At 40.8% G+C, this 19,774-nt stretch overlaps 1 protein-coding gene across 10 annotated transcripts in view; it reads left to right on the forward strand.

Annotated features, from left to right (window-relative positions):
• The window catches only part of LOC119475837 (neurexin-2-like), a 194,796-nt gene that overhangs the window by 135,896 nt on the left and 39,126 nt on the right, over positions 1 to 19,774 (forward strand). Inside the window, exon 1 of one of the 10 annotated variants that reach the window (XM_037748906.1) lies at positions 5,984 to 7,664. The exons of the other annotated variants lie outside the window; for them this stretch is intronic. Within the exon in view, the coding sequence (XP_037604834.1) occupies positions 7,322 to 7,664 (343 nt within the window). The 5' untranslated portion in view covers positions 5,984 to 7,321. Of the gene's footprint in view, positions 1 to 5,983; positions 7,665 to 19,774 lie in introns of those variants that run through there. 10 annotated transcript variants of the gene reach the window in all.

The following is a 19,774-nucleotide window of genomic DNA, read 5'->3' on the forward strand; positions in this document are numbered from 1 at the left end:
CTCACGGAACCATTTGGTCCATGACAAACACAAAATGGCTTTGCACACGTTAAGTAAGGGCAGCTGGTTAAGTCAGCACCAATGCAGACTCGATGTTGGAAGGATTTATAACCCACTTCCACTCCCCGCTAATTGGTTTGTAATGGCACTTAATATGGTGGACACTCCACACGAACCCGCAAACGGAGTGGAGGTGGGTAGGGAGAGGGTTTAGGGGCCGGATTGGAATTGGGCCATAGTGTTTAAATGTTTCTTGCTGTGCTCCTCCAGTGGCCACATGCAGTAATGACAGAAATAATGACCCAAGGCAACAGTATTCAGATATACTTTATTCTTAACTCCGTTTCACACATCTGCACCAAACCCTCGCTCCTTTGTCCGTGGACCAACTTTCCAACTTTCAGTATTTTTTTGACATATGCTGCTAACAAAACCAAAAACTAGATTAACATAACCTTGGCAGAAGGAATAATAAAAATACAAGTTTCAATAGAGGATTTTTACAATAGAAAATAACTATTCAGCCAGCCAGGTAATTTATTGCAAAGCTTATATATACTTGGAGCAAGTAAAAGGAGTCTTAAAGGACCATTATGTAATATATTTACTGTAATAAATCATAAAACGACCATGATATGTCATCAGACTTAAGGAAACATGCTGAATTGAATTGCTAGCTTATCTACAGCCAGTATGTCCTCCTTTGAAATTTCCATTCTGGTGCAGAAGATATGTTTTTGTTTTGGCCGGTGTGATCCCGTCCTCTGCCCATTTAGACACCCCATTGCCACATATGAAACAAATTGGCTCGCTAACACAACGTTCTGCAGCCATGGAAGCAAGCAAACGAACTGGATCAACAGAGGTAACATTAACGTTAGATTCTACCCGACCAGAAACGCCTCCGTACATCTCTCTGTGGTCCGTGTGCAGCTAGTTATCAAGGCAGCGAGTATTTGAGACACACAGCTGGTGAAGTGATTCCGACTACTGCTGGTCAGAGGCTAACGCCGTGATGCTAACACACATTAACTGCTATCAGTCACACCAGAGGAGCGGACAGGCCACAGCTCCAATGTTTTGAATTTGGACTGCTGTTGCCCATTTTAAACTCTAGTTGTCAGTGCTACATATTGCTCCTTTAAACAGAAGATTTTTTGATTACGACTGAGTTATTACTCATTGTAGGTTCATTAAAGGTTCATTAAATGTATGTACGTTTTTTTTAAAGCAGCAGTGGATAGAATTGGAGGAAACATGATTCAATAAAGTTATTTTTATAAAATGGTCACTATATCCTGACAGTAGTGCATGAGACAATCTATAATCTTTCTCTCAAAATGCTGAAATGTTATTATGGATTTTTTGCCCATTGATGCCAAAAATATTCTGCCTACTGCAGGTTTAACTTTCATTTAATCAGACATGGCAAACAAAAACAATTTCTTATTAACAATAAGGGCCTGACGAAAGATCTAATTGCTTTGATACAAAATTGATTTATGACATCAAGCAAGTTAATTTTTTACCACAAGCAGCTACTTTAGTGAGAGTAGATGACAGCACAGCTTTTCATAGTGATGGCTGACCTACTGATTTTCTAAAATCTCTAGTAGGAGGATATCACACATAATCATTCATGAAGGCAATCATTAATGTATGAAGTATCATTGTGTAATAACTTGCTAGGAAAAGAGTACTAGAAAGACAGTGAAAAGGAAAAGGCAAGAACTCTGTGCCAGGTTCTGGATAGAGTGGATAGACAGTAAAAGGCACACAAAAATCAAATCCCTATAGAAAATCTACAGTGTGTAAAACAAAAGGACCAATTCTTTACTGGCACATATTGTTTTACAAGACCTAAATGTATAATATAATGATGAATATAGCGAGGCAAAGCTTGATAACTGTAGTCCAGCATGAAGTAGCATCATTCTCGACATTTAAGTTTTTGGCACAAATGTCCATGACAGTTTGCAGCCATAGCAACAGTATAATCCATCGTGCATTTCTGCTGGTGCTTTCTTTAATGTTGAAATAATGAGCAAGGCAAGTAGATTGATGCAAGCCAGTAACAAATACAGGGCTTCCTCTATCCTGCTGATGCATTTTCAGGCTCATCATCAAAATGAGACTCCGGAGTGAAGAGGGGGGAAAACACCTCAGCCAAGCAAAAAATTGTATTGCCTTGTGTGGTGACAGCCCACTTCCCTCCCGGGTCCTGGCTCAGGTATTACTTTTGAATGCCACGGCTAGACTGGGAGGTAGACAGTTCGAGCAGCTCCTACTCGAACTTGTGTCTTTTTGCAGAGACTGTTGGTCTTTTCCTCTCGTTGGTGGGGCTTTCTCCGCATCGCCGCTGCTCTTTCTTTCCAAGAGACATGCTGAGGCTAGAAAGCTCAACTAAACAAGCAAATGGAATCTATTTTTGCCGGCGCCATGTGCAGCCAACAATATGCAACCTACTGTCACATGCGGCAGAGTGCACAGTCTGCCAAGACACCGAAGTTGCTAAAAAAAATCATGTTTAATCAAGGTGTGAATCTGGAGGAGAAAGGGCTGCGTGAGTAAAGCCTCCAGAGGCCCTCCATAAACCACTGGACCCTGAACCTTTTGTTAAGCTAGATGTGCCTTTAGAAATCTGAAATCTCCATGAGTTTACTATAGTTGTCAGCTCTGCACGCAACATGGTAATAAAACATGGAATAAGTGAGTAGTTCTGCTTCTGTTGTGCTACATCATTATCTGATCTGATTCTACCAGCTTTACCATTTATACATATTAGGGCTGTCAAAATTAGAGCGATAATAACGCAAATTTGTTTTAACACCACTAATTTCTGTAACGCATTACCCCAACTTGCAATTTTTAGGTTGTAGCGGGCTCAGTTTTAAAGCTAGAGTGAAGATTTTGGTATCATATGAAACTATAAAAAAACTAAGAAATCCATTGGTACTAACCATGTCATACTCGTCGCGGAGGAGGTTAAATGTCGTTCTAAACTTGTGCTACATTTTGGCGATGAAAAACTGGCATGGCCATTTTCAAAGAGGTCTCTTGACCTCTGATCTCAAGATGTGTGAATAAAAATGGGTTCTATGGGTACCCACGAGTCTCAACCTTTACAGACATGCCCACTTTATGATAATTATATGCTGTTTAGGGCAAGTCATAATCAAGTCAGCACTATGACACACTGACAGCTGTTGTTGTCTGTTGGGCTTGAGTTTGCCATGTTATGATTTGAGCATATTTTTTATGCTAATTGCAGTACCTGTGAGGGTTTCTGGACAATATATATATATTTTTTTGTTAGTATATTTTTAATAATAAATATATACATACATTTGCATAAAGAAAGCATATTTGCCCACTCCTATGTTGATAAGAGCATTAAATACTTGACAAATCTCCCTTTAGGGTACATTTTGAACAGATACAAAATTTGCAATTAATTGCGATTAACTATGGACAATCATGTGATTAATCGCAATTAAATGTTTTAATCGATTGACACCCTTAATACATGTACATCTATCTGTCGGTGGAACTGTTGTGCATTTCCGTGCCTTCACATTTTTCCCTCTCTCCCCTTCCCTCGCATCGTCTAAGCCGGGCTTATTTTAGGTGTTGTCGTTTTTAGCCTAATGAAATCAACCAAACATCACAACTGCAGGCCATGCCTTTCAGAGGATGCTCGCATTATGAGTAATTAATCTGAAAGTGCTATGATTAATCCTGCTACTTTACCCCCCGGGGTGAGACTGGATGTCTGTGAAAAATCTCCTCTCGCAAATCCTCCTGAGAACAAACAGTGCACATTTAGGTTCCTTAAGTCTTTAAAACGCTGTACACGTCTTCTCACATCATGTCATTTGCAAGTTTGCGGGCCCTGTGACATGTATTTTTTCCTAAAAATAAATTTAAATTTAAACTGCTCATGGTTTCTAAACTATATATTATTCCATACATGCAAAATAATTTGATTATGCAAATGCATATAGATCTGACAAACTGCTCTATGAATGGAGGCAAAAGGTTTAAAATAGCCTGTGGGGAAATATTAAAATGCAATTCAAAGGTTTATTGGACTGGAACTGCAGAAGTCGCAGCTATAGGACAGTCGTTCCATTTTCAAAAATCCAAGAGAAGTCAATTCAATTAAAAGTGAAGCTCATCATCAACTATATCATCACACATCAAACACGTTTTAGATGTGTATCCTTTGAGGTTTATCTAGGTGTGTGTTAATAGGGAAGAAGAGCTGCGTGGGATGCCCACTTATTAAATAACCAAGGACGACACAAGGTTACAATCACCCAGCCTCCCCCTTCTTGTTGTCCAGATAGCATGGCTTTCATCATGTTGAGCAACCCTCAAGCACGCAAATTGATTAATGCAAGCCTTTCATTCTAGATAGCTCTCACCAAGATATCATCGCTGCCTAGAAAGACGCTCACATGCTGGAGAGCCTGAGAGCCCAAGTCACTGGCTATAAATCATTCCCACTCCAACTTCTCAGTTCTCACACTTACTGGGAATGGTTTGATTTGTGATTGTGTGCAAGTTAGAGAGAATTTCTTGTTTTTCACGACTGCTCTCATGTTAAAACTGGCTTTGACAGTAGAAATAACACTGACCTTTACGCCATCAGAGCATTATACTCAATGCTCGTCACTGCGTTTCCACACCAAATACTGTAAATGCGTCTAGATGTTATAGCCAGGAAGTGCTCCGCTGCATCATCGCTATTGTCTGTTGCATTAAGCTGACATGTACTTTCCCCGCATTAAGATTTACTGAGCAACATATAGAGGAGGAAACACATAAAGTATTTAAATCTCCCCATGAGTCATATTGGACAGATGCATGAAGAAAAAAAACACACAGCTCATTTCAATTTATTTATAATAGCAGCAGATGAATGTCTACATGCTGTTAGGGCACTTGCCATTCCAGAGTGTTACGCTCTCACCCCTCCTCTGTTCTTTCTGTTCAATCAGCCTCGCTCCCCCACGTTCCCCACCCTCCCTGTGCTTGAGTAATGGCCTGCGTCGCCTTCTTGTCACTATGAGAGGTGGTGCTGCATGGCTTGCCTCTGTCCTCCTGTTTCCATGCGTGTCCTTTCAACCGACCAGGCAATCCCGGCTGATATCTCTATCGACCGCGATTTAGCTGATATCGCTGCAGTCTCCCTTCCTCTCCACCCCCCTGCAATCTCTCTCTCTGTTTCTACCATCTCCTCTCCCTCCAATCCCTCCCAACTTTGATAATGTGTTCATCCTCCTCAAGTGTCAATATTCTCCCAATTCATCTTGCCATCACATTTCCCCACCCCCCAAAAAACACGAGCAGCTCTGAAACTGCCAGAATACCGCTGAACTGCGATCAGTCATAGCTAGGAATAAGTTCTGCATGGTTAAGCAGCATGAGAGCAGGGAGCTCTCTAACAGAGGGGTGACTTGTATACAGATATGAAGTGAGCAGGAACAAATTGATTTGTAGTGTTAAAACAGTGAATGTATGCAATGCAATGCTGGGAAAAGAGTTCCTCAAAATGGATAACAGACCACATAGCCTATAGCTCCCTCAGCCTGATGTAGTGAGCTGCATTATATCATTTTGACAGGTATTTGTGTTTCTATCATTCATGCATATTGTAGCTCTCCAGTCCACACCAATACCCCTGTGTTCACTCTGTAACAGCTCTGACAGCTCACCTAAATCAGGCTCCTCCTCTGCAGTATGATTCCTACGTGTTACTGCCAGGACCCGCGAGCCAGCGCGCTGTGAATCTGTAGCATGTATTTATTCACACAGCCCATTTTCTTGCCTCACTATTTCCCCGCGTGTTGGCGCCGTGGCTGCCTGTTTTCTCTTTTGCTGTCTCTTCCTGTCTCTCCCTCCCTCCTGCTATCGCTCACCCACCCTCCCCCCCCAACCCGCCCCTCCTCCTCACTCATTTGCTCACAGACTCTCTTTCTCAGACGCGCGCACACACACACACACAGACACACAGAGTCGCATGCTGTTCCTCACTGGATCAGAGCCTCTGACTACAGTATGCCTTCAGAAGAGCTCCTTTATCTCACGTTCATTAGACAACAACTCCAAGACTGGAGACTCAAGACTGTCCTGGAATTTCACCCATCCGGGATTCATCATGATACGACGGTTCTTTTTAATTAGCATAATTTTTTGCTGCAGCAGTCCAAGGCAACATCTCTGCCGCCGTCCAAGCCATCTCATCTGAGGAGAATCACCCTCCCTCCTCCGGAGACAGACACACGCAGCTGTCACGCTAACTGTCTCTCGGTCCGAGGCGGTACAAGCAGATCTGGACGAGGTAACGGGAGAGAGGAAGAAGGAAAAAAAAGGAGCAGCAGCAGTGAGGGGAATGCAGCAGTAGTCTTTACTGCATGAGACTGAGCAGGTGGAGCGCGAGGGAAGGATCATACGTGCGTTTGAAATAGAAACACTTGTGTGTGTGGATCTCTGCCACACCAGAGGCTACCATTCGCTGGATTTGCTGCGTCTGTGAGAGAGTGAATGCTGAGAAATTATTTATTTATTTACTGGAATTTCTCCTTTACCGCGCTGCTGCAGATACTGCTCCCTCTGTCCCCCTCCTCCTCTCTCTCTCTCTCTCTCTCTCTCTCTCTCTCTCTCTCTCCCCCCCCCCTCCCTATCGCTGTTCTCTTCCCTTTCCCTGGCTAAAGGGGAACAAAAGCGCTGGTTCCTGCATCACCCTTCATCGCCGCATCTCCACTTGCGCATATTTTTGCCCTTTTTTTGCTTAATGAAATGATCCAGTTTCCCACGGAAGCGTGTGATGTCTTGTGCTGCGGTGGAGGGGCACTCTTCTTAGTGGGCTGGCTCAGCTGCCCTACAGCTCTACCTGTGGGCGATGGAGACTCTTATCAGAATTCTTGTCACATGAAGCTCTGTCCTGCCACTTCTCATGCCTAAATATCATGCTAGAGCAACATGCCTGTTTGAAATCACGCGTTTGGATTCATCTCCATTCTTTATTTGGATGTGTATCTTTTCTGCATTTTGGATGCACTCGGCTCACTTTCTGAAGAATGTGCTTCGGGATGGTTTTCAATGAGGTTTTAACGCTGGCTTTTCCCTGCAGTAGACATCTTGTCATGGCAAAATGTTAACAAAAAAAAGATAAGTTGGTTGCTGTTCAGTTTCTTCCACGAGAACATTAATTGGATTTTGACTACTTTCTTGAAATCACAAATTCAAGGGATATTTTTCCATCATCAACCAAACTAAGGGATAATGAAAGAAATGGGCCCAGTTTGTCACTGAGATGCCCTGTGGTCTTCACGTTGAACTGTCAGCGACCAAAGCTTGGCTAAGTTGTTTGTCCTGGCCCCATGAGGATCTAATATACATGGGGAGACTCTTTGCAGCCACCCCTGTGCTTGGACAGCGGAGCCGCTGGTCATGCAGTAGCCTAGGCATGGGCCTAAGTTACTGCTCAAGACTAGCCTTCTGGTTCACCCTGCTTACTCTACTCCCCATCCAGACTGGAACAGCACGTGTGTCTTCTAGTCTCAGCACCACGCACCATGTCCACCATTTTCACAATAAGCATGGCACAGTTCCTATCGCCATCAACAGGATGCCTTTTCTTACCAGAGGGGGCCATGGTAAGACATCTCCCTCCAACATCCTCAACTTGCTGTTTGCTGCCTCACTTATGTAGCATTTTGCTCGGATTATAAGAGTTAGCTGGCATGTTTGTGGCATTTTAGAGGTAAAAAAGGTTCAGTTGTTCCCATATATTGGTGGCACCATTGGTGGCTCTCTTGTGACATACAGAGGGATAATGGATCCTTCACTAACTCTGGATTTAGTGCGGCCTCTGTGCATCATGAAAGCCCTTTTATCTAGCCATATCAGTAGTGGTTGCCCTTTCCTCGTGTTGCTTTTCAAGATTCTTCTGCACCAGCAGAGCTGTGTTTGTTATTTTGCAAATGCACATCAATGGCGTAGTGAATCATCATTGCAAATCTCTTAATCTTTTTCCATGAGGTTCTTGTTTATTTAAGCAGCGTAATGCACTCCCTGTAATGGAGCTGGTTTTGTGTCAAAGGTGAATGCTACTCTACACTGTAATTAGTATCGCGTCACAACAGGCGTTAAGCGATTATATGTACATAGAGTGAGCAATGAAATTGTGACAATCTCTTTGGCTTTCCTTGGGTGCTTAACATATAGAACTAGAATGGCACTCGGAGAGCGCAGACCTCCGCCAAGGTGCCTGACTTTAAAAACAGATCACAGCTCACAGCTGGCAGTACCGTGGGGTGGTCAGCTTATTAGTAACACGGTGTGTTTCCGTGTAATGTATCGGCGGATGCCTCTCTCATTCAGCAGCCTTGTTAAGTCTGTATAACTTTACACTACATTGTTTTGTCATCCCGTCATCTACCGCTTTTTTCTTTCTCACCGCGGATGGACAGTGGCTCCCGCACCCCGAAGTCTCGCCACACATCCACACACGTATCTCTCTGCTCTCGGAAGGAAGGGGGCTGGGTCACGTGTCATCAACGCGTCATCAACATGTCATCAGTTACACTGCGCATGTGTTATACCCTGTGGTCTTAATGCTCAAGCTGATCGAAATCCTTAAAAATATTTCTGAATCTGGATCATGATCCGGATCGCCACCAAAATCTAATGGATTGTTCATTATGCCACACCCCACCTCTCCAATTTCATTCAAATCCATCACAAACTTTTGGAGTAATCCTGCTAACAGACAGACAAACAAACAAACCAACGCCGGTGAAAACATAACCTCCATGGCCTAAGGCCCTTGGCCTTGGCGGAGGTAACAATCATCACAGGATTTATGGCAACTTTTTTTTATAACTTCATATAAAATCAGTCTTGATAATCTGTGCAATTTCAACGGAGGGATATAAAGTATTGACCCATCCTCAATAATCTACATCAAATTGGCCATGCTCCTTGAATTGGCTCCCTCAAAGCGCTGACACCAAAGTCATTGCTCCGTTTTATTTGCACTTTGAAATTTCTGTCCAAAGACTCACTTTTATGTCCTATAAAAAGAGGCCCGGTGGATTTGCAGTGTCTTTTTCATCGCAGCAGTTTTGTCAGTTGCAAAAGGGCTAAAAATGTGATGAATTACATCTGCGCTATTATAGCCATATCATTCTGGACCAGGCTTTTACAGGCACGGCACAGCCTGTGATCAAACAGTTCTATAAAAAAAAAAACACTTCAAAGAACTCACTGATAAATTTTCAATTACCTCTATGTAGATTTTATACTGTAGGTTGTTCTGAAGTATGTGCTTCAGAGCAAGAAATTCAATTTACTGCAACATTAATGACACAGACAGCGCTTACAATTCACAAGTCATGTCCACAATGCTATAAATTACAGAATGCATAGGCAGATTGGTTAACATTGATTGGCATTATGTTCTGAGATATGTAACCGTTATCACAGAAGCATAAACCATTTCAAAAATAAATTTTAATTTAATAACTGTAATAAATGCCAAAATTCTGTCAACTACACTATCGTGTCGAGGCTAGCCAAAGACTTCTAGAGGCCTCTAGGCTATGGCTATTTATAGGCCACCTACCCTACTGCAATGCCTCATACTCCTCATCCTAAACACAGGTTATTGCATGTATTATCACAGTATACTGGTTACAGGATATGGCATGCTCTCACACAGACTGTTTGAAGTAATGAGCACAAAATGATCTGAGTATGTCTACAGAGAGTCATCCGGGTCACAGAGCAGCAAGAAGTACCAAGTGAATTAGCAGGATCAGTCGCCAGTGAATTAATCAGAGGTATTCAAGTTGTGAAAGAATGCCAAGTCTTTAGAGCTGCAATGATTAGTCCATTAATTGATGAGTCAATTGCCAGACAATTAATATGCAACCATTTGTATTGTTTATTAATTGTTAAAGTGATTTTAAAGACATTTTAAGCAGAAATTCCAACCATTTCCTGGTGGTCCCAGCTTTTTCAGTGTGAAGATTTGCTGATTTTCTCTGTTTTATCTCAGTGTAAACATAATCTCTTTGGGTTTTGGACTGTTAGTAACAAGCTATTTGAAGACATCATGTTGAATTCTGGGATATTGAAATGGGCATTTTTTGCTATTTTCTGACATTTTATAGACTAAACAATTAATCAATTAATTGAGAAATTATTCAGCAGATTAATTGATAATGAAAATAGTTGTTGTAGCTGTAAATTTTTTACAAAAAATTGCACCGCAAATGCATTTGTTCAACAATTACTGATGCACCTTAAAGCTAGGGTCGGTAATCTTGAGAAACTAGCAAGAGTATGCCAAATTTTTTAAATTATCCAACCGAAAAACGAGCCCAGTGTTGCCAACTCTCTACCAATGAAAGTAGCTACATTAGCTGCTAACTAGCTCCAAAATGATGCGCAATGAGTGCACGAGCAGATTAGGAAGTAGGAAGTCGACATGTAGACAGCCCGTCCAATCATTTCATTCAGGCCAAATTAATTTCAATGGGTTTATTACAGTCATGTCACAGTAACAGATACCGATACAGATTTTTTTCTTTTTTTTGTCAGTGTATTTGATTTATTGATTGCTTTCGGGATGTAATGAGAATTTCAACAAATATAACAAAACATGTTTTTGAAGAAGATCACTAAGTCTAGCTTTAATGTTCACCTTCCTGGCCATGAGAATTTAGCAAAGTATACTTTTCTTTTTACTTCAACATAATAAAATGTGACATCTTTACTTCAATTACTTCTTGTAAAAATAATGACTTTATAAGATTTCTGAAAATCATCTGAATTCTGATGAAAAAGACCCCAGTTTACATCTCATCATATTGAGACATTCATTGAGGCTCAAATTTATTTGAGCTATTTTGACATTCTGAGTGAAAAATGGCTACAGTAGCATCATACATCAATAGATACTTTAAATTAAATTGTATACCCTTCTTGTTTGCCTTTTGTTGAACTGAACTTCAGATTAAGCCCTGAACTGCCCAGTTAAAGGGACTATTTGTAACTTTCAGGATTGCTGCTTAACAGCGTCACCTGTGGCCGTGAAGTCAGCGAAAGTCAGCGTTGTGCTCGCGCTTGCTCGCTCTAAATATACCTGAACGAGCATCGCTCAAAACAGTGAGGCAACACACGTCAGCTAAAACCACAATATCACTCTATATTTCAGCTGCTTGGCAGTAATGTTAGCTGACCAGACGAAGGTCTCTCCCTGAACATGATTTAGATCTGATCCTAGTGTTGGCTTTTCCTGCCTCAACCCCCTGCGCCCGCAGGGAGACACCAGCAACCGGAGCCTCTCCTCCGCTGCCTGCTTGCTTTCACTGACACAGAGCGCACCAACAGAGGTTTTCCGTGTATGGTGAAGTGACGGGGCTCCGCAAAGAGAAACGTGAACCGTGACACCGGCACCCGGTGTCTCCCTGCGGGCGCAGGAGGGAAACGGTAATGTTTCTCTCTGGAGGAGCTGCAGCATTTATTTCTGCACAAACGTCCACTGTCACTCGATATTCTCAGAGCTAAACTAACTCTTCTGCAGTGTGGAGTGAGCGCACGTTCACGTCTAGAGGTGGAGCGAGTACGCGAGAACGCGCGCTGTCTGAGTGAAGACAGGCAGGCAGAGGAGACGAGGCTCAGGCCACACGCGAGCGCACATATGAGAGCACGCATGTGTCCCGACCCGGTACATTTATGCACTTACAAAGTTACAAACAGTCCCTTTAAACTCCATATCATATCATAGGTTATTACCCTAATCACAAAACCTGCATCATGTTTTCAGTTAATGTTAGTCTACACAATTTAGGCATTGTATCTGGGTTGCTATGAATAAGAAATGATGTTTCCATGAGCCAAACAAAATACCCTACATGAGTGCACCAGATATTAAAAGGACTTTATTAAGAATGTTAACACATTGACTGAAGGATTTCTCATAACAGGGGAAGCCGAATCCCAACTTGGGACATGTTATGTATCTAACGTGCTTACTGTCTTCGTCAGATCATATTCCGACCCTGCAGTGCTGTGATAATTCAGAGTTGTTGTTTTTTTCATTTTGTGTAGCCATCCTCAACTAATTTGTGGGCATGCTTCTTAAATGCAATGTTGTTTCAAAGAAGGTTTTATGTAGTGTTTTCTTTAACACTGCAAGAGAGCTAACCAATATTATGACCCTCGGTGCCAAACACCTTGTATGCTCTCAACTGGAATCCAAGAAAGATGGCACTGTAGCTGACCCCTCATCACACCCGCACGTTCAACACACTCAGTGAAAGTCTGCTGCACTTCATTCTCCAGGGCCCCCATGTTGGTGTAAGCACTGTCTGGCTGTGGCAAGGCACATCGCAACTAATGCTTCCAGAGAGATGTCTCAAGTGGAGGAAATGGTTTAATGAGCTTCTTTAAATGATGATATCTTTGAGCACAATTCAATATTCATTTAACAGAAAACATGCTATCCTGAGATCAATGCATTAAGTGTAAAAAAAATAGCTTTTCCAGTGTCTCACTGCAGTCGGATGAAACACAATGTTTATTTTTTGAGCTGCTGAGAGGGAAAGAAAAAGGGATAGGGGCATCAAAAGGTCTATCAGAGAACACTCGAGGTCACATATCCTCAAGGATGATAGGAAGGCAGGCCTGCAAACATACACGTACAATCTTACACACACAAGCAATACAAATAACAGAAATTCTCTTCCACTGCATGTATGAAATTAGTATATTATCATCACCATCATTGCTGTTCTGTAACCGAATACAAATGTGTCGATTGCACTTTTCATTTTGAGTTTGAACACGTTGAGTAAGTGGTCAAGACAAAGGATGGTGTCTACATGTAAGAGCAGAAATCAGAGACCAAGGTCACCACAGCTCTGCTCTAGATCTGCAGCAAAGCAGAACAAACAGGAGGATGTGAACTGAAGAGAAGAAAGCACTCGCAGTAATAAATTAAACTGAGATACAAAAGAAATGCCAGGTCTCTGATCCTTTACTCAAGTAGATGTACCAAAACCACGTTGTAAAAATACTTAAATTATTTAATCGTGATTAATCATTTGATCTGTTCAAAATGTATCTTAAAGGGAGATTTGTCACGTATTTAATACTCTTATCAACATGGGAGTGGACAAATATGCTTGCTTTATGCAAAACCATGTATATATTTATTTTACAAATCAATTAACAACATAAAACAACGACAAATATTGTCCAGAAACCCTCACAGGTACTGCATTTAGCATACAAAACATGCTCAAATTATAACATGGCAAACTCAAGCCCAACAGGCAACAACAGCTGTCAGTGTGTGCTGACTTGACTATGACTCGCCCACAAACTGCATGTGATTATCATAAAGTGGGCATGTTTTTAAAGGGGAGACTCGTGGGTACCCATAGAACCCATTTTCATTCACATATCTTGAGGTCAGAGGTCAAGGGACCCCTTTGAAAATTGTCATGCCAGTTTTTCCTCGCCAAAAGTTTGCTAGCGTAAGTTTGGAGCGTTATTTCGCCTCCTTTGCGACAAGCTAGTATGACATGGTACCGATGGATTTCTTATGTTTTTCTAGTTTCATATTTTGCCAGTATCTTCACTCTAGCTTTAAAACTGAGCCCGCTACAACCTAAAAATCGCAAGTTGCCTTAATATGTTAAAGAAATGAGTGGCATTAAAACACTAATCATATACATACAGACGTAGGCAAAGTTGTTGGTAACGTTCCGTTAAAGAGAGAAAAACCCACAATGGTCACTGAAATAACTTGAAACTGACAAAAGTAATAATAAATAAAAATTCACTGAAAATTAACTAATGAAAATCAGGTATTGTTTTTGAATTATGGTTCAGCAGAATCATTTAAAAAAACAAACTAATGAAACTGGCCTATACAAAAATGATGGTACCCCTAGAAAAGATGTAAAATAATGTGACCATAGGGACATATTAAACTAAGGTGTGTCCTGTAATTAGCATCACAGGTATCTTCAAACTTGTAATCAGTCAGTCTGCCTATTTAAAGGGTGAAAAGTAGTCACTGTGCTGTTTGGCATCATGGTGTGTACCACACTGAACATGGACCACAGAAAGCTAAGGAGAGAGTTGTCTCAGGAGATCAGAAAGAACATTATAGACCTTCATGTTAAAGGTAAAGGCTATAAGACCATCTCCAAGCAGCTTGATGTTCCTGTGACTACAGCTGCACATATTATTCAGAAGTTTAAGGTCCATGGGACTGTAGCCAACCTCCCTGGACGTGGCCGCAAGGGGAAAATTTATGACATATTGAAGAGACGGATAATACGAATGGTAACCAAAGAGCCCAGAACAACTTCCAAAGAGATTAGAGGTGAACTCCAAGGTCAAGGTACATCAGTGTCAGATCGCACCATCCGTCACTGTTTGAGCCAAAGTGGACTTAATGGAAGACAACCGAGGAGGACACCAAATCATAAAAAAGCGAGACTGGAATTTTCCAAAATGCATATTGACAAGCCACAAAGCTTCTGGGAGAATGTCCTTTGGACAGATGAGACAAAACTGGAGCTTTTTGGCAAGTCACATCAGCTCTATGTTCACAGACGCAAAAATGAAGCATCCAAAGAAAAGAACACTGTACCTAATGTGAAACATGGAGGAGGCTCGGTTATGTTATGGGGCTGCTTTGTTGCATCTGGCACAGGGTGTCTTGAATCTGTGCAGGGTGCAATGAAATCTCAAGACTATCAAGGCATTCTGGAGCGAAATGTGCTGCCCAGTGTCAGAAAGCTTGGTCTCAGTTGCAGGTCATGGGTCCTCAAACAGGATAATGACCCAAAACACAGCTAAAAACACCCAAGAATGGCTAAGAACAAAACATTGGACTGTTCTGAAGTGGCCTTCTATGAGCCCTGATCTAAATCCTATTGAACATCTGTGGAAGGAGCTGAAACATGCATTTGGAGAAGGCACCCTTCAAACCTGAGACAGCTGGAGCAGTTTGCTCACGAGGAGTGGGCCAACATACCTGTCAACAGGTGCAGAAGTCTCACTGAGAGTTACAGAAATCACTTGATTGCAGTGATTGCCTCAAAAGGTTGTGCAACAAAATATTAAGTTAATGTTACCATCATTTTTGTCTAGGCCAGTTTCATTAGTTTGTTTTTTTAAATGATTCTGCTGAACCATAATTCAAAAACAATATCTGATTTTCATTAGTTAATTTTCAGTGAATTTTTATTTATTATTACTTTTGTCAGTTTCAAGTTATTTCAGTGACCATTGTGGGTTTTTCTCTCTTTAACGGAACGTTACCAACAACTTTGCCTACGTCTGTATATACATACTGTATGTACATATACATATGAATACTCAACAGGGTCATAGGGAACAAAGAAGTGCTCACCAGTTAAATTCAACATGAATAGCTTAATTAGCACATTTAGTAGCATATAGTCTTCAGTATGGTTGCAAATGTATATGGGGGAGGGTAAGAGACCTGCATTGTCTTGTAAACCTGCCCATATGGAACATTTCAAACAGGCATGAACACAGCAATCTTCAAATTAACAGTTAAGGACGGACATACAGTTTATTGCATGAAGAATACATAGATACACAGAGAGGATGTTCACGGTGGTCTATTTAAAGAAGTACGGGCATGTTATAGAGAGTCATGTTTCTTTCAGTAAGTACATTATAGAGCACCATGCCCTTGCGCACCATTATATTGTATTTTAAGCCTCTGTTTCCATGACAGACATGTTGATATTAAGATCCTGACTCTATTATGGTGAAGGAACACAGTAATCTCATTGTTCCCCATTTTATGAAAATGTATTAAAGCTACAGTAGGAAGATTTTCAATGTAAAATTGCACCCAGATAAAGTCATTAAGTGGGGCTGCAACAGAAACTTCTGTTATAAATATAACCTCATATTTTTCATTAAGTCTTTGGTTTTAGGTCTCATTACATGCTGAACATCTTGCCGTCTCTGAGTAAAGAAGAGTTTAATGTATAAGTGGCTTATAAACAGCACAGCAGAAGTGCTTGTACCTGGTGCAAACATGATTTCTAGGAACCCTCTATAGCCACTGTGATGACAAAATGTAGGTTTGAGGATTGTGCCATAAAATCACTTTACAGTATTTGAGGGTATTGAAGTCTCAAAATTCTCAAGAAAATAATCTCTTGTTATGATGTGGTTTTGCCATGATGCAAAACTGCACTATGTGTGCTCCTTTGTTTCCAGTATATAAACAATATAGAGGTGCCTATCACTGCACAGTATCGCATGTAGTCTATATTTTAGGGTCTCGAAAATCAGATTTGTCGTTGAGTATAAAGCCCCTTGTTCTTGTTAATATAGAGTGCTCTAGGGATGACGTATTTTTGTAGGCCAACCAGGAAGTTAGCATCATCCTGGGTTCCCTCGAAAAAAAGACAATAGGGTTTTTCCATTGGGTTTTGGATTATTGCAGAAAATAATCTCTGTGGCAAACAAACGTTTATGATACATATATGCTTTGTTCAGCGAGATAATCTCCAAAAATGAACACCACTTTTATGATTTTTGAAGCGTAAATACAATCGCCAGAAGTAAAAACCTAACGTTAGGCTATATACAAACTACACCACGGTCAAATGAGCGCGAGTATACACAATGAGGCTGCAAAGTTGGACGAGTCGGCGTGATGGCGTTAAGTATTCTTATTTAGCCACTTGTTAGCAAAATTTACGAGTGGGATATTTATTGATGTATTCTATCATAAAACAAAATGCTTTATCGCTTAAGTCTGTGTTAACCACAGACCTTATTTTAGGCATCTAACTAAAATCCCACTCCAAAAACCCATTGACTTCCAGACGAGGGAACCGGAAGTGCTAAAATGCTAACTAATTTCCAGGTTTTAGAACTCATTCCTGTAGTACTCTATTAAAGTTGTAATCTTTTCAGTCCAAGTTGATCTGGCGACACCTGAGGTTACCATGATAACAAGTGCGTTTTAACAGAAATACAACAGACGAGCAATGGCTGTATCTGTTTACAGCGGAGTCAAACAAACTCACGTTGTTTTATTTTCTAGACATATATTTGATTATTATTATTTTTGATGATTGCAGTGGATTCCTTCAAAAATAAAAGCCACCCTGTGTTTTGCCAGTTGAATGCTTTTAATGTGAAACATCGCAGCATCGCATTCCTATAACATTAATAGACTCATAATGGACATTTTTTTTATATGCATCATTTCCTGTGAATTCCCAGTGTGTGTGAAGACAATTTTAATCCAGAGTGGGAATGGCGGACTCCGCCACTAACAATGAAACTACTATATATTGAGCTAATCACTGAATGTAAATACATTTAAAAGCTAGTGCAGTAAAACAACAACCATATATAGTATCAAAAATTGGGATTGATTTCGTGAAAATCTTAAGGATTATAATTTGCAATACATTTTCAATATACAACCACAATATACTAGCTGATTTTAAGAAAGACAACTGACAGAACCTTACACATATTCCAGTAATAATTGTATAAAAACTGGGAGACCTAAATCTGAAAAGCTGTAAAAATGAAGGCCATAAGTACAGTATTCTTGTCATAAAAGCTATTTTGGTGTATTTATGGGAAATGTCTTTGCGACTTTTCCAATAGGAGGAAGCATTAGTATTTCAGAATTGCATCTGAGTTCAGTTTCACCATGACCCAAATCATCTGGATGTTGAGAGGGAGAAAACCTTAACATTATTATAGAAGAAGGGGGTCGTTTGAGGCGCTCTGAACTGCAGACGTTCAATTTGAGAGCTGACAGTCTGGATACATCTTGCTGATCGGAGCAGAGAGCAATTCAACCATAATACAGCTGAATTCTGCATGCGCCAGCTGCATTATTCACAAGATTTTCATTGTGGCTTTAATTGATCAAATTCAGTTGATTTGATTGATTTGATTCCTTAAGTTTGCTGTACTAAGTATGTGATGCCACTTTCTAACTTTAACACCATATTTTAACTTGAAGACCGTATGTCCTCTCTGTCAGGCTTTAGCCTGCACCATTCGTTTTCATCATTTCACTGAGCTGTATTTAATAGACCATGGAGGATGTGTGCCTCAGATGCCATAAGTCAGACGACAAATTCAAACTTAATATCTCTCCATAACTCTCCATTTCTGCAAAACTGCTCACAGTTTAGAGATTTATGTGAGTCCATATTCTTAATCAATCAGTTTTGTTTTCCCAGTAAAGTGCCCTTGTTGAACTGTCTTTGCCTAATGCCTCCACCGCATACTGTACACTGTGCTGCACTTCAGCACTTTTGACATTTTACTCGACTGGAGGCCATGTTCCAGAAATGTTTATTGACTGTGAAAAAACTTGTCCATACACAGCCATATGTGCCCTCAATAATAGATATACATATACTCCATACTTGGCAACCTTGAGTCCTCAAAAATAGGGAGGATTTGGAAACCAAAGCAGGTGTCTGGAGATCCTCCCCCAGAAAAATTTGAGTTTCAGAGACTTCGATTCCTGCATTCTGGTGACTTTTAAAGAATGAAAATAGCAAAATAATAAGTATGCTAAAACAGCATTTTTATGTTGAATACTTAGGAAAGAATACAGAATAATTTGCCCTTCTGGCATGAACTTGTGTGAATCTCTGGCATAAACTAATATTTATCAGTTTTCATTCCTTCATTTCATTCATTCATCCATTTTATGCTCCTGCTTGAATATTTTTTTTGTACTCTTCATTTCTCTCTCCATCTCTCACTCACTGAAGGCCCTTTCAGACAAAACGCAACTACGTCACCGCTGCATCAAGCGTAAGGCTGACTCAAATGCTTTGAAGCTTCGACCGATGCCATGGTGTTCAGCCTCCAAATCACTATTCAAATGCTTCGTTTTTTTTTTATTAATTTACAGCATATATTTATGTAATAATAATGTATAAATCCCCAAATAGCCCATGAAATAAGGAGTAATCCCACAACATTATTCATTAGTCAACATTAATTATTATTAGTTATTCTCAAAACGGATATCGCTGTTTGTTGTGTGTAGAGGTGCGTGTTTGTACAGTAGTGTGGCAGCGACACTGTCTCGAGCATTGAAACGGGGGAGATGGAGACGGACAGACAGAAGAACATGTCAGCCTGCTGCACCACGCCGCACTGCTCCGCGAAACTTTGAATACCTTCGAATATTGATCACCGAAGCTTCGAAGCACAAAAAATGGTATGCGAGACAGCCTTAGTCGAGCAAAGCTTGAGCTTTGGGTGCTGCACGCTGTGATGAGTGCTGAACCCAGCTGCGAGCGCAGCCCAAACCGACCGTTGTGTCGCGAGCAGCCCTATTCCACCAGGAAACGACATTTGGTGTAGCTGTATTTCTGTCCAGATAGAAACAGTAGGGCTTATACACACTGTACAGCACCAGGAAAAGGTTGAGATAACAAAAAGGAAAAAAGGTGTGAAAATTTGTCATAAATTGGGGAAAATGCGGGAGAATTGTGACCCTGGGAGGAAACCGGGAGAGGGCAATGAAAAACGTGAGTCTCCCGGGAAAATTGGGAGGGTTGGCAAGTATGATATACTCTTCTAGTGTGGTTTATAATCACCAGAAATTGTGATTAAAATGCTATAAGAGTATGAGTAATGTATTTTGTGTTCCACTGCTTTGTGTTTATAATGTTACAGCTGATAATAGTTGCCACTT

Source organism: Sebastes umbrosus, chromosome 17 (genome assembly GCF_015220745.1).
Source record: "Sebastes umbrosus isolate fSebUmb1 chromosome 17, fSebUmb1.pri, whole genome shotgun sequence".
In the NCBI taxonomy this organism is placed as follows: Eukaryota; Metazoa; Chordata; class Actinopteri; order Perciformes; family Sebastidae; genus Sebastes; species Sebastes umbrosus.